The sequence below is a fragment of the Astyanax mexicanus genome, chromosome 13, assembly GCF_023375975.1.
Source record: "Astyanax mexicanus isolate ESR-SI-001 chromosome 13, AstMex3_surface, whole genome shotgun sequence".
NCBI classification, from domain to species: Eukaryota; Metazoa; Chordata; class Actinopteri; order Characiformes; family Acestrorhamphidae; genus Astyanax; species Astyanax mexicanus.
The window spans coordinates 3,030,873-3,052,910 of NC_064420.1; the positions used below are offsets into that span (position 1 = coordinate 3,030,873).

The 22,038-nt window shown below is 38.9% G+C and overlaps 2 protein-coding genes across 4 annotated transcripts in view; both read right to left on the bottom strand.

The window, feature by feature from the left end:
• Positions 1–13,268, bottom strand: part of erbb3b (erb-b2 receptor tyrosine kinase 3b) — a 42,847-nt gene extending 29,579 nt beyond the window's left edge. The window contains exons 1-2 of the mRNA XM_022677130.2: positions 12,248–13,268; positions 10,996–11,046 (exon numbers count right to left, since the gene is read on the bottom strand). Of these exons, the coding sequence (XP_022532851.2) occupies positions 10,996–11,046; positions 12,248–12,320 (124 nt within the window). The 5' untranslated portion in view covers positions 12,321–13,268. The remainder of the gene's footprint in view (positions 1–10,995; positions 11,047–12,247) is intronic.
• A 2,436-nt stretch (positions 13,269–15,704) lies between these two features.
• si:dkey-151g10.3 (serine/threonine-protein kinase WNK2) overlaps positions 15,705–22,038 on the bottom strand; it is a 98,790-nt gene continuing 92,456 nt past the window's right edge. For all 3 annotated transcript variants that reach the window (XM_049486428.1, XM_049486427.1, XM_049486426.1), the window contains one exon: positions 15,705–21,772. In XM_049486428.1, coding sequence (XP_049342385.1) covers positions 21,221–21,772 — 552 coding nt within the window. In that variant the 3' untranslated portion in view covers positions 15,705–21,220. The remainder of the gene's footprint in view (positions 21,773–22,038) is intronic.

The following is a 22,038-nucleotide window of genomic DNA, read 5'->3' on the forward strand; positions in this document are numbered from 1 at the left end:
CAGTGTTTAGTCAGATCAAACATGTAATCAGTTAGATATCTGCCTATTAGAGGTACGGAAATATGGCCCTAAATATATAAAATATCACAATATTTTATTATATTTCCACACTAACGATACTTTTGGCGATATGACAGAACACTGAATAAAAAAAAAATATGTATTTCAAGAATACACTACTGCAACAAAATAAAAATGAAATGTTTTATTGCATATATATGATATAATATTGCACTCTCCTAACTGAGATATTTAAAAATGCAAGAATTTTATCTGATTTGTAACAGAAGTCAATGATCCAGAATGTCATGATACTAATAATAATGCACTCCAAATATTCAATATCTACATATATCCAGGATTAAAGTAAAATAAATGACACTGGACAGATATAATCTCTATTATATAGTCTCTAGTAGATAAATAATGTAAAATGAGAACAGTGTGAATTTTGATTTTGCCAAAAAACAGCCTTAAAGTAGTACCCTGATGTAACCCTGATGTAAAATAGGTGTTATGGCACAATATTTCAGGGTATAATAATATATATAATATACCTGTTCACTGTATTTAAAAATGTTGCCCATATTATTGCATATGATACGATATGATATGTTTTTTAGTCAATGAACCTCTGTTACTAAAATTTAATAGACAGCAGGAAAATCTCATAAATCAATCAAAAGTCCTGAAATTAAGGCACAAAGTGAATCAGAGATTAAGGATCTATAAATAGCCTTATCTAATACCCAGTTCTTAATCACTAGTTGGTCATCATGAATACAGGCTCAGTCAGATGTAAATTCCTCCACTGAAACTGGAGAACAGCATCATAAAAGAGTCGATGAGATGAACACAGACACTTTGAAGTGTGCACAAAGCGCTTTCTGCACATACAAGCACACACTCCCACTCACACACTCACACAGACAAGGTCAGTGGCATGGTGAAGGGGAGATCAAAGGTCAGAGAGGTCACCGGAATGCTAAAGGCCACAGATTGCAGCACAAGGACGTGTAATGTGCTTCAGCAGCCGAACGCTGCGACCAAACAACAGCAAAAACAGCATCAATCAACCACGATACCACAGCGGGGTCAGCGGCCTCAGGCACAACATGACATTAGAGCCTATTTACCATCTTTACTACCAGACTACAAGCTTGCACTCATGCTCACTTTCACTATCTCTCTCTCTCTCTCTCTCTCTCTTAATCAATCTATCTTTCTTTTTTCTTTTACTCCCAGTAAACAGAAGACAAGATCATCAACCTTTAAAAACGGCTTAGCAGTAGGGCTGCACGATATTGGACACATTTTACATTGCAAATGTTCTTTTTTCTACGATATCCAATATTATACGATATTAAACAATGCATGGCCCATGACGTCTCGCATCCGGACCGATCAAGAGCTGAGTCAGCGCTGAGCTCTCAAAACCAGAGGAAAACAGCTAACTCCACTATATAAGTGTAATGACGCATAGAAGACTCCAGAAGCCTCGAGCCAGGAGCAGCATAGGCTTTTGACCGGCATGTAACTGTAAAAGGAAAGTAAGGTTATTTATTTAGGAATTCTTCTTTTTTTTTGTTTAATAAGTTTATAGTAAAGATAAAACAACAAAGAAACTTCGAGGCTCAAGGCTAGTGAGCAGCACGATGCTGTCACAAAAGGTAAATATGAGCGTTTATCTCTGATTAAAATGGTAAATTCAGCTGTAACTGGAAATATCTGCGCTACAAAACTGTGCTGGACTTGAGTTGCACACCTTTCAAGCACTAGCCCAACCATGTGGATGGAGGCCATGCATGCAGTTACCTCGTGTTTAATCCTAAACCCCCTCCCCTTACGCTTCTCGGGCAGCAGCAGCCTGTCTCTCACACAGACACAGACACAGAGACAGCGCTGTGTATCTACTTCTTGTGTCAAGAATCAAACCAACTTTTCAACATAACGTGTTTGATTTAATTGCCTTAAGTGACATCGCACAACCTGCGATTTGATTATTGCATATGCGCACATCACGATGACGATGCTTAAATGATATATATATATCGTGCAGTCCTGAAACATATGTAATATGGCATATGCATGACCCATATATGCAGATTCTCCTATAAAATGGGTGTTTTGGCAGACAGGAGATGCTTTTACACAATAAAAGCCAGTCTTCAGCTGGTCCTACACAAACTCTCGCCACTGAAGCATGAGAGGAATCATCACAACATGCAGAAAATGCCCAGCGATACCACAAAACTGTGAAATATCCCCGTCATAAACAGACATGAAAAGAGCAGAGAGTGAGGGTGAGGGTAATTTGAGGGAGTTTAGGGATGCTCTATTAAAGCCTCTGTTCTGTCCTGCATGTTCTGGAGATCTGCCTCAGAGACCCAAACAGGCATTCTTAATAAACAAAGCTCAGGATTGTCACACAGCAGCTATAAATGTGCAGTCTGTTAATGTGTACTGGCACTGGGGTGGGTATGAAAGAGTGTCCGTGGTCTGGAGCATGCATGTGTGTGCCTGTGCTTGTTTTTAATACATTTCGAGGACAGAGATGTCCTGATTTTTTAAGAAAACCATAGAAAAACAATGCTAATTTATCTCTGGATGAACAAAATGGTCTTGATATTACAAATTGTTTTTTTCTTACAAAACTTAAGATAAAATAATCCTTTATTAATAGCCACACAGCTTAAAAATATGCAATATTAGAGCAGCACAGTGGACAGAACAGAACTGTCAGGACATATAAATAATCAAATATACATATAAAAAAGAAGAAAATAGAATATAAATGAAAATATGAATCTAATTAAGGCCTGAGCGATTTGGTAAAACATTATATCACAATATTTAACAAAACATATCTTAATTAGGGGTGACAAATCCCATTATACACAATATGTACAAGTAATATTGCTATAATAACTTTTTTACATGTTAAAAATTATGATAATTGTGATATTATGCTGAAAACAGCCTATTTTTTTATTTGTTTTCCTAGAATATTTACTTTATTTATATTTAATTAATTATTACATACAAATGTACATGACCTCAATATTCTTTGCTGACCTAAATGTAAAAGCACTGGTTTTAATCAAATGTTTTTATATGATTATATGAACATATATATATATATATATATATATATGTTTTACTATGGCTACTATTATTATGTTAACATTAAATCAGTGGCATAATATGGCTTAAAATGACAATTTTATCAGGGACAATATCGACAATAACATTTTTTTTATTATTTCAGGCCTAGCCCCGCCCCTTATTATATTTAAGTTTAGAATCAGGATCAGATTATTCTTAAGGTAGGTTTCCAGGACAAAGATTAACACTATTAAGACTAGTGCTGTGCGATATGGAAAAAATCATATATCACGATATGGAATTTTTTATATCACGATGACGATATATATCATGATATATCACATTTGAGTATGTTTTCAGTTATTCTTCGAAAAATATGACAAAATAATATCATTGCTTACTTTTTTCCAACTTTATTTAAAAGTGACATTAAACCCAACTTTCTAAGGTTATTTATTTAGGAATTCATCTCTTGTGTTGTACTATAAGTTTATAGTAAAGATAAAACAACAAAGAAAAGTTTTGGATTTAAGACCTTTTATTTTTTATAGGTGTCGTGTGTGAAAGAAACTTCGAGGCTCAAGGCTAGTGAGCAGCACGATGCACTCACAAAAGGTAAATAAGAGCATAGTTTTTCTAGAATTAAAGGTGTAAATTCAGCTGTAACTGGAAATATCTGCGCTGCAAATCTGTGCTGGACTGAGTTTAAACCCAACTTTCACAAATGAGAATTACTATCTTTTAGTGCAGGAATATATATATATATATATATATATATATATATATATATATATATATATATATATATATATATATATATATCAAATGAAAACAGATGCAAAAAGGTAGATGCAGTAGCTAATTTTTACAAAAGGACAATGCTTCTCCATTGTTCAGCTCTCATGAGTTTAATAACGTAAAGCAGTCACGTCGCAAAATCACATTATGAAGCTTTTTTTTTGTGAAGATTACTTTATTATCACTTATATAAACCAAGTTTATGCAAAGTGACCACGACCACATTTCATCGTAGCCTACTTTATATATTTGCATGAATAATTGATTAAATTACTGTAGAAACGATAGGGATCTTTATCGTCATATCGCACAGCACTAATTAAGACCATTAAAAATGCTGTGTAGCCCAAGACTTGGCTTAATCCTTAGTTTTCCTGTCTGGAAAACTGAACCATGAGGAATTACATATATAACCCACATGGGAGGAAACATGCATGACCCCACATCCTGACACTGGATAACAACATGTGTATGTAGATATGTGTGTGTATATGTGTGTGTATGTGAACGAGTGTGTGTGTGTGTGTGTGTATGAACATTAGCAGAGCTGAGATCATAGCAGCAGACAATAGGCCGAGTGTGAGGGCACCAGTCTATCAACAGAAAGAGCAGGGGCGGGCGACAGGAAGAGATAGGGACATCATCTAAAAGTGGCCACTCTCTGCCTGCTCCCACAGCCCACAGCCAACACTGGCCCATTCTTCACGGCCCTGCTCACAGCAGCGGCCACTCGCACGTCTCACTGCACTACTCACACAGCCTCAACCCCAGCAATGCCCATAACTCACAGCACTCGTCAATCCCTCAGCGGGGGGCTTTTATTGGAATGAGGTTGGGTGCAGTTATGAGGTTTGAACATTAAGCGTTTAAGAGCTTTATTTCATCAGGGTAGTGACAGAACGGTAGTCAGGACGGTGGTGGTCCTGCTTCTTTAGAGCAGCACTGGTCTGGAGTGGATAGTGGTGAAAAACATCCCATAATAATTCAAATTTTATCTAAAAGAAACGAAACCTTAAGAAAATTCAGATATGTAATGTGTCAAAAGCTGTCTGATGCACATGCATTCATAGGCAAGTAATAATAATAACACCCACAGACATTCCTTTTATGCAAACTCACATACTTGTCATGTCAAAAGCAATGCTGAATTCTAAATCAAAAAGTGATGGTGCATTTTCTTTATTTTATCATTTTTTCCTAATTATCCCTCATTTATCTCCCAATTTAGCTAAGACAATTGTACCATCAATCAAGCTCCCGTGAAGTCTGATGCTGATGCAGCATTGCCGAATAGCATCACAGCGTTAACGCTCGGAGGAAAGCGCAGCGACTCGGTTCTAATACATCAGCTCACAGACGCAGCCTTGTACTGATCCACATCACCCTAGGATAAGAGTGCCATCTACTGTACTTTCTACTATGGCTTTTGACACATGCTCACGTTTACAAGCTCTCGTCACTTTTCAGGCAACAGCAGCCTGTCACTTACACAGACACAGAGACAGCGCTGTGTATCTTCTTGTGTCAAGAATCAAACAATTTTGTAACAGGGCCTTCTTTTTTTGAATAATTAAGATTTTTTTCTTATGACATAGCTTAGTCCTTTTTCAGGAATCCCTTTACTCCTAATAATGCCTGAAAACCATCAACTCAATACCTACAACTCGTCGCTTCAGCGTCACATTGCTTCATAGAGTCAATATTAGCTCAGTGAGGGAGTGGCAGCAGCGCAGGAAACAATACATCAAATCCAGAAATCCACACACTTCATACGGGTCAAAGGTCACCAACAGCTAAGAACTGGGGTGCAGAGTGATCAGAGATCACAGACAGAGATATAGAGGTATAGAGATATGGACTGAGATCAAAAGAAAGAAAGAGAGATAGAAGAACCTGGGAGGAAGAGCAAACAGACAGCGGTGGAGGATTATTAGAGAACAAACAGACACTAAACACACAGTGTTATTAAATCTACCTATGAATTTCACAGAGGCGTAACAGGCGACAGGTAAATCAGGGAACGAGTGGTATTATGGGTAGAGAACTAGCCTTCCTCCTGCCTGTAGTCCTGACCTGTTCATTTTGATGCTATTATAAAATATAGATGGTGGGATATGCAAAATTTTAACAAATTTACTTTGAGGAACATTTTCTGAAATTGTTTCACAATTTTTAAGCACATTGTTTTGCAGATTGGTAAAACTCTGCTTATATTTATTTCTGAGAGACTCATTTCACTCCTATTGTTTTCAGGCTTTTGTTGCTTAATTTGAGATGTGTTGCAGTCATAAAGCTCTAAAGCAGTAGTTTATGTTTTCAACGTCTCACTTTCAACATCTGATATGTGTTTTATTCTCAAATCTCTGTGGGATTTGCAAATCATTGCATTATGTTTTTAATGACCTTTTCTTACAATCATACTGTGAATTAACTGTTGTTAAATTGGGGTTTTACATTTATTTAAAATCAAAAACCATCTTTGAGCATCTTTTGATTAAAAACGTAACTAATCTCCTCTATTGTGGGATTTTTTTAATTTTAATTTTATTAATTATACAGACAGGAAATATAGGTATAATAAGTGCTTGATAACAACAATTATCCTCATTACAATGTGTTCTTCAATACTTCACCACAGAGAAGCTATTATTATTATTATTTTAATATTATTATTATTATTATTATTATTATTTGAATGGCGGGTCATTATTCTTGACCCTCAGCACTGCAGTGATTAGCATTGGTTAGCATAGGGGTGGTGTGAATCAGATACAGCAGTGCTGCTGGAGTTTTTAAACACATCAGTGTTACTGCATGACTGAGAATAGTCCACCAGCATCGTCCTGTGAGCTTCTGTCTCTGACTTTACTTTATCCACAAGCAGGTGTTTTTTTAGCTGTAGGTAGGAGTGTGTAATAGAGTGGAGGACAGTGAGTGAAGATTAAACACAGTGTTTAAGAACTCCAGCAGCACTGCTGTGTCTTTTTTTTCTATTTTAAATTATTTTACTAATTTAGAGGAGAAATCTATAAATTAATCGTTAGATTAGATTAACGACAAATAAAAAAAATGTTAAATTAGATTAATTTGAAGCGTTTGTAATATCTGTTGGTATTCCCGTAACTAAAAGATTAATTTAAACTATAATACAACCATTTGTAATATCTTTCTGATACATAAAGTTTCTGGCACCAACGCAAATTACATTAATCTATTTATCTCAGCAATATGAGTGTTTTTACCTAAAAAGAAAAAGCACCACATATGATTTATAATAAACAGATGCAACTAAACATAAATACAGTAAAACGTAACAAGGAATTCTCATTTATAACTATAAGTATGTTATATCCCTTTTATCCTGTGAGCCGAGCTGAATAACAAAGTGTAGAGATTCCAGATTTCTCCTGGATGCTCCTCCCCTCAGCCAGCATGCATATATTATTATGTTCAGTTCCGTCAGCAGCTCACCTGATTTACCACATTTACCTGTAATTTACCAAACCAGATGTTGATTAATATGATGAGAACTAGCTCTAGAAATAACTCTATTAAACTCAGATTAAGAGGAGAGATTAGGAGATTTTTTTTTTAAGGAAACCTTTTGCTTTTTGTAAAATTGCCTTTTTTATATTTATTGTAATGCTGATTTAATTTGTTTTACTGCACAGATAAGAAGCTTTTTCTTTACTGAAATTCCCACAGGTGCCTAAAACATTTGCACAGTACTGTATTGTAAGTGTATATTCATTAGGTGCAGCCTAGGAAATGACACACTGTAGATACCAGAGGTTTTTAGATTCCACAGATTCTAATAAACATGTACCTGTCACTCAGTTATTTGACATTTCCTCAAGTTTCTCTTGAGGAAGTTGAAGATATGATAACCATCTCAGCCTCAACACGAGCCTGGTGACCTTCAGTACTATAACTGCGTGGGACGTGTCTGATTAAAGCTTTGTTTTATAGCAGGGTAATACAGGTTTATACCCGGCTCTGTCTGCGCCAGTTTACAACCCCGGTGACACACTGTGCCCAGCAGCAAAATAAGTCACACATTAGTACAATCAGGGACGCTGATTACAGCAAGCTAATGCCCACCGTGATACTCAGAGGCAAAGTTCTGTGAGAAAGAAAAAAATAAAGAGCAGTTTTGTGCGGAAAAGGAGAAGCGGGACGATTAAGGAGAGGCTGGGTTAATCATTCTGAGAGAGTCAATATATCCACTCCAAAGTGACTCACTCCTGGGTGGTACTGCTAATGAACCCTGCAGCTCACTCTACGCACGCCTTACGCCATATTGACACAAATTGTTATGAGCTTCGAAAAGAATGAGATAATGGCAGCTCGATTGTTGAGACAGATTCCTGGATGTGTGTTTATGGTGTGTTTATAAACCACCAACCGGGGGGGAAAGCTGAGACAGCATGTAAAAGTGGCCTAAAAAAAAGGATTTTAAAAATGTAGAGTTTAGATTTTTTTGCATGAGCAAAAATAAAAAAAATCTTGCCAATTTTCTTGGGCCATGTCAGAAAAAAAAAATATTTTCTTCTTTTTATGTCAATTTTTCCCCAATTTTCTCCCTAATTTATCTAGGCTGGTTACTCAGCTGTATATCCATCATCACTAGAGATGCCAAAATACTAGGAGGCTGAAGATTAGCACATGCCCCATGTAGCATTGCCGAGTAGCATAGCAGCGTTGCTGCTGTTCCATTCTTAATAAACAGTTTTCTTAAATAATAGGGTTATGCTATGCTACTTCCGTGCTGCACTGTTCACTAACACCTTTTGGAACAGATTTTTGGTCATTCAAACAACTCGTAGTGAAATCATAGTTTAAAAAGCTCAGATTTAGCAAAAAAAAGCTCTACTTACTAAAAAAAAACATTAGAAATGCTTTGCGACTGTGACACATGCCTTTCAATATTATATATTTTAGAGCACTGTTACCTGTTCACTTTTTTCTTTCTCTTCACATCCAAATTTCCATCGATTCACATTTTCTTTTTCCCTCATCTTGACAGAAAAATTGCATAATTTCCGACCTGGCTATTCAGATGGAGTTGCGCTGCCACGAATTGAATACATACCAGATTTCTATACCACATACTGAAGTGGTCCAAATCAGAAATTAGAAAAATGTCAGATTCAGAGTGGTTTTACGACACAGCTGTGTCAAATATGACGCACAAGATCAGACTTAGGCTGCATTTATCTGAGTTCACACAAAAGTGGCTTAAACCCGTTTTTGTCCTATGTGTGAGACACAGATGCGAGACTTAAGCAATGCTTCACCTTAAGTTTCACTTTAATCCTGGTCGGGATCTCAAGAGCTATGAATGAGTTCAGCCAACAGCTGAGCTTATTAACGAGAATTTGCATGAGGCTCACTGAAAAAAGCACGATATTTGGATACAACCATTCAATTATTATTTTTTTACATTGCAGCCGCAATCTGTTGCCACATTATGCCAAATCATTAGGAACAGCACGTAACTGTAACACAAGGTACATAATATTATTGAAACATAGAGCCCTGTTGACTGTTGACCATTTTCCCTTTTTACATTAATTTCCTGTCTACTCACAGCTTTTTTCCTTCACTTTGATGTAACGTCGCATGAATTGTAGCATCTAATTACAGCAAATCTGACATATATCAGATTTCAGTGACATATATATTAAAGTGACCCAAATCGTAAACTAAAAATGTCAGCTTCACTGCGTTTTTTGGCGTTAACTCTTCCACACAAAAGACACATCTGTGTCGAATATGATGTAAAAGATCAGATTTGGGCCATATTAGTGAGCCCTGTTGTGTGAATATAGCCTTAGTCTCTCTAAAAAAATAAAAAAAGCCCTGGTGGTTACATCTGAGTGGAGACACACAGAAAAGACGATAGAGCATGCGGCGTGATTGTGTGGTTTCTTATCTGGTATCTGTATGAGGTAATAGGTACCTGTTCTTCTCAACAGTTTACTGAAGGCAGGTACAGGAGGAAAGTTCCACGCATTCTCAGGCCAGAGCTGAGTCACAGCTAAGAATAACACCAACCTGCTGTAGCTCACATTTTCAGTTCAGCTGAAGGAGGAAGAAATCCTCAGTGAACGGGAAAAGCTTTCGTTATAAGCAGTTACTCTACTAAATGCACCTGCTGACGTTCAGCCAAGAAATACTCATGAAAGCTTCATGAAGATTCACAGCTCAATAACTGGACTCATAAACAATAAATAACAAGTGCTGCGGTTAAGTACTTATCCCTTTAGATCACAGGGAGGAGGGAAATATAACAATTATACCCTGACATACTCTGCTCCATGTGTATAGTATTAGAACTAGTATCAAATCCCATGACTTTTGCCAGATACTGCAGGTCACAATCATTACCACCATTGGTGATGCTTTCTATGATGTATTCCCCAAACAACACCCATCCCATCCATCTGGCACCCACTCACAATCAGTTCACAATCGGGCCTCGTTCCAAATCACTCCATAATTCAAGTCACCTTATCATTAGCACACTGGCCAGCTCAGTGTTCAGCCAATTCACCCACAAGACAACCCCTCGCAACTCAATCAATCAATCAATTAATCAATTCATCTTTATTTAAACTTGGAGTATGTTTAGGGTGAAACTGCTTGAATTTTTGCACCAGGAGTAAAGCAGCATAAAGTTATCCAAAAGCAGTGTGTAAGACTGGTGGAGGAGAACATGATGCCAAGATGCATAACAAACAGGGTTATTCCACCAAATATTGATTTCTGAACTCTTAAAACTTTATGAATATGAACTTGTTTTCTCTGCATTATTTGAAGTCTGAAAGCTCTGCATCTTTTTTGTTATTTCAGCCATTTCTTATTTTCTCCAAATAAATGCTCTAAATGACAATATTTCTATTTGGAATTTGGGAGAAATGTTGTCTGTAGTTTATAGAATTAAACAACAATGTTCATTTTACTCAAACATAAACCTATAAATAGCAAAATCAGAGAAACTGATTCAGAAACTGATATGCTCTCCTAATTTTACTGTCTGTCACTGTATTATTATAAAAAAAAGCATCTGAACAAGAAGACGATTCCTACCTTCTTGAGGCTTGACCTTGTTCTCTTTCACTTCTGGCTCCTGTGTAGAATCTTGTTTTGGGACAGAAAAACACAGATTTGAAAGAAGATGAAGCCAGAAAGAATCAGACATGCGTTATAACTTTTTTATACAAAACAAGATGAACATGGGTTTTTGGTGTATTTTACTGATTGTTTGAAGAGCTGCACTCTTAAAACAATGTTTTGCTCATGCATGACTGAAAAAATAAGAGTTATTTTAACTCACATTTTGTCCAAAAGTGACCTAAATACATTTATAGATTATTTGTAGCATATTTCCACTTATTTTTTATTTTTGCCTCTTTGCCAGAGACATGAATTTGTAAATTTACAAAGATATTTATGTTAAACTGAACGAACACTGTTCAACCTTCTTATAGTTAAAATACCTATGTTTCATAGAAACTGCCATATTTAATAGTAACTGTTATAAACAGTTATAAATTGTTATAAACTATTTTTGTCAGTTTTCTGACTCAAAAGTAATATCCCAAACAGCAAAAGGACATTGAGTCAACGTTCATTTTTCCATAGCTAATGAAAGATGTAAGACTTTATTTTTTGCTCATCAGTTTTACATGAATTCTACACTGATTCAACACTGTGGTTTTAAATGTACGATTTTTTTTATCAAGCTTTACTTACATCAGATATTTTTGTATAGCACCAGTCAAACATTTGGACACACCTTTTCTTAGTCAATGCATTTTATTTCTTTTTTATGATTTTCTACATTAAAAAATGTAATGTTGAAGACTTTATAAAAGCTCCAGCTTATCCCAAATCACCTCAAATCACCATCTCAGTTCATCAGTTCATCAGTTACACTTTTTTTACTGTTTACTACATAATTTCATATGTGTACATTAATTGTTTTCATGTCTTTAACAATAACCTACAATGTAAAAAATAAATTAAATAAAGAAATAAATAAAGAAAAAAAAACACTGAATGAGAATGTGTCCAAACTTAACAATTGTTATTAATATTAAAATTTGTTGGGATCACCTTTTACCTAAAAGCTTTAACTGTGACTGTAAAAGAGCTCAGATTCAGTTTCAATATTAACCAATATTAAATAAAGGTTGATTTAATGTTGTTTCTCCATCATCAATCTTTTATTTAATGTTCTTTGCTATCAGGGATTGTTTAATTGAATCCGTCACAGTGTTAGAACTGTATATTTACAGTGTTTTAAAGTTAAAATTGGAGTTTTCTCCTGTTTTCCTACCTTTCCTGGTCTGAGGAGCTGCGGGCTCGAGACACCTGAAGAGGACCAGGAGGAGCAGCACGTGCGCGCGCATCTCGCCGCCTGTCAGTGGAGTCCGCGCGGGGAGCGCGCGCTCATACCCGGGTCCTGAGGTCCTGCGGTCCAGCGGCGGCTCCGGTAATCCGTATTCCGGTGTGCGGTTCAGGCGGCGGCTCTGACTGACCCCGCTCCCTGCGCTGAAAGCGGCCGCGCGGCTGTGAGGCTCGGGGGCGGGGCGGGGCGGTGCTCAAGTTCGGGAGTTGACGGACAGCCGGCGGGCGGTGTTCCAATCCCTCCCTTAGCCACCACTAACTGACAGCCGGCGGGCGGTGTTCCAATCCCTCACTCAAACCTCAACTAACTGAAACCCTGCGGGCGGTGTTCCAATCCTTCCCTCAACCTCAACTAACTGAAACCCGGCGTGTGGTGTTCCAATCCCTCTCTCAACCTCCACTTATTGACAGCCGGCGGGCGGTGTTCCAATTCCACCCTCAAACTCCACTAACAGCCTGCCGGCGGTGTTCCAATCCCTCTCTCAACCTCAACCAAGTGAAACCCGGCGAGCGGTGTTCCAATCCCTCTCTCAACCTCACTAACTGACAGCCGGCCGGCGGTGTTTCAATCCCTCTCTTAACCTCAACTAACTGAAACCCGGCGGGCGGTGTTCCAATCCTTCCTTCAACTTCCACTAACTGACAGCCAGCCGGCGGTGTTCCAATCTCTCTCTCAACCTCAACTAACTAACTGACAGCTGGCGGGTGGTGTTCCAATCCCTCCCTCAACCTCAACTAACTGAAACCCGGCGGGCGGTGTTCCAATCCCTCCCTCAACCTCCACTAACTGACAAACCATGTAAAGGCTTGAAACAGTGTTGAGTGTATGAAATGAACCCCCCACAGTGTTCAAAAGCTTTACAATAGCTTTCATCCAAACCCGTGTTAAGTTAATAATTACAGATGACCAGTGAGCATGAAGAACAGGGGTCATTAGGAATTTGAAGGAGCATAGCTACTGACTGTGTGTCCTCTGGAGGAACTCGTACTGTGACAACAGTCATTTATCAGAAACTGAAAACAGAAAATGAACATTAATAAACCCTGCTGATCCTGGTCTGTACAAGATTTGACCAGCTTCTTGACCAATCAGTATGACCAGCAAAAGCACACCTGCGGTCGAGCGAATTACGTTCTGTTTAGTTGTGCTGCCTTGTGTAACTGTGCCTCCCTAATGTATATTTAAGGTCTCGGTAAAATGCAGAATCCACCGGAGATCCGATTTAAACCTATAGTTACTTACACAAGATAGCTACCGCTAACTAGCTGGTGTAAACAGAGCTTACAAGCTCTTTGGCTAACAAGACTGTGTTGGCTCTGCTATAGCCTGGCTTCACCTCTGAGGCCATAAATACTATTTTATGGGTTGACATAGACATGATGCTTTTTTCTGATCTTTTTGTTTTTCTGAGGCTTTTCTTTTCTCAGCTACTGCAGACAATGGTTGGAGGTTGAGAAAGAGTTTCATGTGCAGCATTATAAACAACTCAGAGAGACCTATAGTATATCACAAAGAATAAGGAAAAAAGTGGATTTTGTGAAAGGAAGGAGACCGTTAATACATTAAATGTGATTTTTTTTGTGGATTGTTGCTACTAGAGCTACACTAAAAAACACTCTAAGACCCGCTGGGTACAGTTGGCACTGGGCTGTGATGCTTCGAAAGCTTTTCATTAAACACTGTGGCTCTCAGAGAGGCATCCTCAGCAGCGGCTCTGTGCAGCTTCTAGAGAGTACAGTGAATCCCCGCTTGCAGAAGGGTCTGCATGGCTTTCTTGTTCACACTGAAGAGCATCATTGTGTTCCAGCCATGTCAACTGCTAAATCCCCCCATTGATGCATATAGACCAGTCCGTCACAATGGCGGCATTGTCAGCGGCCAGGCTGACTTCTGAACCCGGGCTAGAACATCGCCCGGCCGCAACAAACTGGCCACTGTACAGCGCCGTGTACAACATCGTCCACTGCTCAGATTCAGAGAGAGACGCTCTGGTGGATGGAGGCTCTCATGATTACCCATAATCACATTATTTTCCACTTTCATAAAAAATCAGGCCTGCTACCAGTGCTGCTGTGCTGGCACGCTGAGGGTCCGCACCTCACAGACTGAGGGAGAAACTGAGGCAGATATCAGCTCAAAAGGCCTTTGTTTTGGGGATGGTATAATCACTGTCATTCTGGTGTGCTTTTTTTTGTATTTAGATCCCCCTCCCCTTTCTTATTTGGGTCCATCACAGTGACACATTCTCACAGCTGGAGCTGAGACCACCCCTCCTGCATCTGGACATTCTTTAGTAAGAAAATGAATTCAGAATAATTATAAGAGCCCCAATAAATGACATCCACTTCTGCACTAAATGGTTGCTATGGCTGTACCATACTGTTCCACACTGGTGACATGTTAGCATGCTAAATAAATATATATTTTGGACTGTTTTGGTAATTCTTATTCTAAAGGTTTATTTTTATTATGTGCAAAGATGCACAGACTACTTACTATGCATGCACCAATCCGTCCTCTTCAGGACTGCCAATTAAAATAGTTGGTAAATAATTACCACCATAAAAAATTATAAGAAAACCTCTTGAATATAATCAAGAGGAAGATGGATGATCACAAGCCATCAAACCACCAAACTGAACTGCTTGAATTTTTGCACCAGGAGTAAAGCAGCATAAAGTTCTCCAAAAGCAGTGTGTAAGACTGGTGGAGGAGAACATGATGCCAAGATGTTGTTCTTCTTTTTTTCAGAGCTGTTCATACTGTAAGTACAGTTGCTACCCACTAATGTGGGGAGGTAAGCCAATCAAATCTGTAGTAGGCAGTAAAGCACCACAAAGCAGAATGCATGTTAAAATGCTTTCTCAGCAAAAAGTGATGAACGTGACTAATTTAGATTAATTAATCACAGATTATTTACATTAGATTAAATTTTATAAATTACCTGACAGCACTGCTCAATGCTGATCTGATACTACTGTTAAAGTAAAGGCTTGAAGGACCCTAAAAGCAATTGCAAAAGGTGTGATCTTATATGCACCACAAGGCCTTGTTAGTGAGTTCCATATGATCCAAAAATTCCAAAAAATAAGATTGAAATGTGACTTTTAAATGATATTCTAATTTTTAAGATGCACTAGTGTATGACTTTATGACTTTAGGTCTTTATAGACCCCGTCCTACATTAACTGGAGCATTGGCTTTGGAATTCAATTACAGCATTCCTGTTATCTATATTGTATGTAGTCACTCTGTACAGTGTGTTATTCAGTGTGTGTGTGTGTGTGTATAAAAGATGTAATGCAGCCTCTGTGAACAGGGAGACCTCTACTGGCTCAGAGTTGCATTACAAATTTGACTTATAAAAATAGACAACGAGACTTGCTTTGATGTTTAACACCATCTTTTATTTTTTGATTAGTTACAAAACATAAATAAAATCAACAATTGAATTAGTTACAATTTTACAGTAGCTAAATCACCGGCAATAAAAGTTTTAGTCTTCTAGATTATTTTTGATCAAATAACCTCGAATCATTGGTGCTCAGTTTAGTAATACTGGGTCCCCTGGTAAAAAAAAACTCTAACGATTTCAGCAAAGAGACAGTAGACTGTGGAAATGGTTCAACATACAGCTTTGCACATCAATTTTTTTAAAGTTTCAATTCAAATGGAAATATTCCAATTTTCCTATATTTAAAAAAATGAAACGAAACATAAAATAATGATAAAAAAAACTAATATTGAAACAAAATTAACTAAATTAAAACTGGACTTTTTTTTTTTAGATTGTGTCACAATCTCAGGGCTGAGCTCCGGCTGAGGCAGGGGACCCCCAGACAACCAGAGCTGAGGACCAATGCATCCCACCGTTAACTGGTAACTGCAGCTTTTTCAAACACCATTCAGTATATCATTTTACATTTTTACAACCCCAGTTTAAAATACAAAAATAATGCTTTTCTTTTAGATTACATTTTGGTAACACTTGGTAACAGGGCGGGGCGGGGCGTGTTCCCGCCGTTCCTGTCGGTAAAGAGTGATGACGTGTTGTGGATGTGGTAGTTAGTACTCAGTACTCGGACTCCATCTCGTACTCGACAACATGTAAACTCACCGCCGGTAATTATGTGCCATTGGTTACTGGGAAGGTGTGGGCCGCCGTATAGAAAATGATAAAAACAAACAAAAAAAAAATCGATAGAGGCTTTCTGGAAAAAAAATGATTTTTTTTAACCATAAATCTCCATACACACACACACACACACATACCACACAGTCCTATTATTCACTGTTTTTTTTTTAAACATCCACAAAGCAGCTCAAGCATAGCATGACTCCGTAACAACACACAACAAATTAGACAGGTTAAATTAGATTTACGTTTTTCCTAAGTTAATTTTCTGACTTTTCCTTTTCCTTCCTTCGTCTCTCACTGTAGTCCTTGTGCACGTTACATTACAAATCCACAACTGCTGTAGTTCTAAAAAATAGAGCACTCTATTACACCCAAAACCAGCTGTACATAACCATAACCACAACCTTATGATGCTCCGCCAAAACTCGCACTGTTAAAAATCACATTCACGGACACAGAACGATGCGATGCGATGCTGGTCAATCTTCTGTCTATTGTACTGTAAATACACAACCTGGGAAAAAAAAAAAAAAAAAAAAAAAAGAGTCTAACTGGACACTTGAAGCACGAGGCCAAAACAAAAGGCCCACTTGCTGTTTGACAACTGCTTTGCGTGTCTGAAAAAAAAAATAATAATAATAAAAAAAAACACTTTTCCCATATTTTTATTTGTTAGTTTATTTATTTATTCGCATTTGCACGGAGAGGTAAAGCGTAAACATCTGTAAACAACAGGTTTTCTCAGGTGCTGATTGGGCGAGGCCGGACACTGCCGCCACAGTGCCACCTACAGGAACCTCGTAATCTCTGGGGTGGAAATAGACTTCTGACGTAGCTACTGTACTGTAAAACACAGCGACTCGAAAAGGCAACATTCTGTCAGGACAGCCAAGGTGCAAAATCTCCTACACTCTTAAATTCACTTGGCAGTTTTTATCTGTTTTATCTGTTCATCAGTAAGTACAGAACATAAACGTTGATCAGCCATAGAATTAACTAGTATCTATTAACTATTATCGATTGTAGTCCATGTTATCAGCATCACTGAGCATATCAGAGCACTGTTCTGTTCTGTAGTTCTATAATTACAAACTGTAGTATATAGTCTTGTATATGTTTCTCTGCAAACTTTATGTATTCAAATTTCAATTTTTTCCCATTTTCTCCCAATTTAGCTATAGCAAGGTTCATACCCTTTTTAACCAATAAATTTCCATTATTTTCTCATGAATTTTCCACGCCTTCAAGACCAAATTTTCCATGACTTTTCCATATTTATCATGACCGTACAAACCCACCCATTCAGCTACTACTCAGCTGTATATCCCCCTTCACTAGTAATGCCACACCACCACCTCTGATACATGTGAAGTCAGAATCGGCCTCTTTTTGAACTGAGTAGCATCACAGCGCTAACGCTCCGAGGAAAGCGCAGCGACTGATACATCAGCTCACAGATGCAGCCTTGTGCTGATCCACATCACCCTAGGAGTGATGAGGGAAAAGCATGCCATCTACTGTACCCACCCAGAGAGAGAGCAAGGCCAATTGTGCTCTCTCTGGGCTCTGGCAGCTGATGGCAAGCTGCATGATCAGGATTCGAACCATCGATTTTCTTATTTTAGTGGTGGGGTTTTAGACTGCCGGGCCACTCTGAGCACAAGGTATTATTATTATTATTATTATTATTTGGGTGGTGGGTCTTTGATTCTCAGTACTGCAGTGAGCACTGAATAGTTGTTGTTCTGTTAAAGTGAGTGGATCAGAAAAAAAAAAAACGAAGAAGATAGGGAGCCGAAGAATGGGTGGAAAAACGAGAGAAGGTGAACACTAAACTCATGCTGAGCGCGACAGAGAGAGAGACAGGGGAGGGATGTAAACAAAAGCTCACCAGAGAAGCATTTTATTTTTATTTTTTTTTCATTTTCGGTTATTATAGTTTCCTTTTATAGTTTATAGTAACCTCAAGGTCCCCATTTTTAATGCTTGCGGACCACATCGGGCCCATGGGACACCTACTGCCGACCCCTGCTCTATAATACTTCATCAGTGCTTACAGGATTGTTTTTGGATGGCCTTTAATTCAATTTAATTTCATGCCCTGTTTAAACACGGCTGATTTAATGCAAGTTATTATTAGCCATTAAGGCAGCACTCCAATCCTGCTCGACCAGAACAGCAAAGCCCTGCGTTAAACAATCTCATATTTACATGAGATAATCTCTAGAGATCTAGTGTATATTTACAGACGAAATATTTGCTTAGTAGAAGCGTTATTACCTCAGTGGCCTGATTCCATGCACCAAACTCTTGCTGATCATCTGTGAGCCTATTGTTGCACTATTCTCAGCCCAGCAGTGAATGTGAGGTGTTTAAAAACTCCAGCAGCACTGCTGCATCTGACCCACCACTCAACTAAAACAAAGTATAAAGAGTATAAAGAGAAACAGATACAGAACTACAGTCTATAATTATACAATACTGCTGATAAGATGAACAACATAGTGTGCTGTTAATGTTACGGCTGATCAGTGTATATCTGTATATCTATATATATATATTCACACTTGTATAATATACTATAGCTTCTGGTAATGGTGCTTAAGCCTTCACAGAAAGAAAGCGCAGTAACCTCTTCACAGTTTGGAGTGCTCGGAGGCGTGTACTGTATGCAGCTGTGCAAAACACACACAAATACAAGACCAAGCAGAGGATGCTTCAGTCAAAGCGTCACTAAAGCTCCGGCATGTCCACCGTTTTATGGGATGTGGGTTAATGCTGTAAACCTCGGACAGAGAAGAAGAAGAGTCTGCTAATGAGAAAGAGGAAATCCTGTACTGCAATCACATTAGCTTCATTAATTTGTATTCGATTGGATACTAAAGGCCGCTGAACACCGAACGCACCACGCTGCCACCTAAAAATTCAATTTTGATAAGATACCATATTCCGTATTATTTGGACTATAAAGCGCACTTAAAATTCTTTAATTTTCCTAAAAAGTCAGTTTGCCTTATAATCCTGTGTGCCTTATGTCTGAGTTCTACCAGACAGGTATTAAGGAGCAGTAAAGCGGTTATAAGGGTGAGTTTTCAGTGACGTTTCTCCAGCAATAAGGCTGGGTGCAGCAGCATAAGCATTAGCATTAGCCGCTAACCACAGCGCTAGCTCTTTCGCTCTTTCGTTCAGAGGCAAGTATATTGGACTGTAGTCTGGGTGATTTGCAGTGTTACTGGAACACTCAGGGTTCCTCAGTCTACCACTATTGGGTGGCAATTACCTCTCGCTAGCGCTGCGGTTAGCGGCTAATGCTATATTGTTAATGCTGCTGCTCCCAGCGTTAGTGCTGGAGAAACTTCACTAAAAAACTCACCCTTATAATGCTGTAAATGCACTTCAGCAGAGTAGCTTTACTGCTCCTTAATACCTGACTGGTAGAATTCAAAATTTAAGGTAAGGTGCACTGGATTATATATTGTCAAAATGTCGACAAAATATTGTAAATCTAAGCTGTAGATTAACATCAGCTTCCAGCTTCCCCATTAGAAGGGAAACATGGCGACACCCTTGCTCACTTCGAAGTAGGCATCCTTACTAGTGTCACTTAATGCACCTTAAAATCAGGGGTGCCTTATGTATTAAATAAACCAGAAATTGTAGGTTTGACATCAGTATATTATATTATTAATAATCTACACTCCAAAAAATGTTGTCAGCTTGCTTTACCATCTTAATGTTTTAAAATCTTTGTTTTAAGGGCGAGCTGCGTTCGGTGTGCAATGGCTTTTAGGAGACCTACCGTATTCCAGGATCCAGTGCTAAAATCTAAAAAGAAGTTTAGACAGCCAATCACTACTGAAGTTATTTTCTATCTAAAAGATCCTTCACCTATTCTAAAAGTAGGTTTTCCTACAATAATCAAATCAGTGTAAAAGAGAAGAACATGCCTAATCCGTGCACTACACCGTACACAGACAGTGTATAGGTTGGCCTCAAAGCTGGGATGATAACTGTTTACCATGCTCTGTCACGTCACGAAACATGCGGACCTGCTTCGCCGCCGCCGCCTCGCCGCTCGTCGAGACAGAGTCCGTTTTGTGCTGTATTCTCTTACAATGGCGGCTCGCTGTGGAACATCTGGTTGTTGTCTCCGTGCGCACTTCAAAAAAATAGGTCTTTTAAGCTATACAGACACGCATCACGACAACACAGAAAGATGAATTCAGTTATCAGGTACTAATTGCACTTTTCTTAAGAACTCAAAAAAAGTCCTTTCAACAGAACTGTTGAGAAATAAAAAATAAAATAAAATAAAAAATTAGCTTTCCTTTTTTTTCCTGTCAAAAAAAGGGTCTTTCTTCTTTCACATCTCTATAATAATATAGGGAGAGTTGAGGTCCAACTGGGTTGGATAGAAATCTCAACAGTGCAGAAACACACAGAGGAAAATAATGAATAAGAAAAAAAAAAAGAAAAAGAAAAAAGTGAACACACACACACTCGTGCGCACACACACACAAATACACACACACACACACACACACACACCCACTACATAATTTACACACCCCACACCTGTGCACCCAGACACTCAGAAGACCTGTGCACCCCTTCCCAGCTCCTAGTCTTCTGTTCTGTACAATTAAATGTATTTTTTCTTCTTCTGTACATTAGGATTAATCATGTTTCGCGTTCACATTCTCAAACACTCCTCTCTCTCGCTCTCTCTCTTCCTCGGTAGACTTATTCCATTCGTCTGTAGTTCACTGCTGTCCTAGAGGGAGGGCGGAGGTGGGAGGCGTGGGGTGGAGTTTGGCACTGGCAGTCAGGGCAGATGCGGAGCAGCAGGAGGAGCAGGAGGAGTTGGTGGAGGAGCAGGAGCAGAAGGTGGATGCTGTGACGGCGTCTTGGCTGGCGGATGCTGAAGCCGTGCTGGAGGCAGCGGTGATGCTGGTGGGCCCTGCAGGGCTGATGAGCGTGGAGGTGGAGGAGGGCGCGGTGTGGAGGGTGGAGGAGGGCAGCACTGGGGCCAGTGGCTGCAGCTGTGGCGGCTGGCTCAAAGGCAGGGAGCCCGGCAGCGGCTGCACCTGCTGGAGGTGCAGGGGAGGCTGGCTGTACTGCAGGGGTGGGAAGGCCTGGGCCTGCAGGTGGAGGCTCTGCTGTGGCAGGGAGGTGATGGGGGGCTGCGTGGGAGGCGGCTGGGCCTGGCCCGATGCACTGCTGTAGGTGGGGCATGTCATGGTGGAGAGACTGGTGGATACGGGAGCGTTTTTGGGATTTAGGGACGTTGATGGGAACCATCCTGGAGGAGTAGCCTGAAGAAAGACACACACAACAAATACACATGTTAGAAACACAGTATAAACATATAGTAGGACATGATAAACAATGCAAAACTAGGGAAAATGTTCTGCCTACATCGAACAGGGTTCATACACTTTTTAAACAATATATTTCTTATCTAATATAAAACCTTTTTATGACTTTTACATGCCTTCAAAGCAAAAAAAATTATAAACTATAATCAAAATTGATAATTGGTCAAAAGTTAATTTGATAAAAAACACAGACTCTTCAAAAA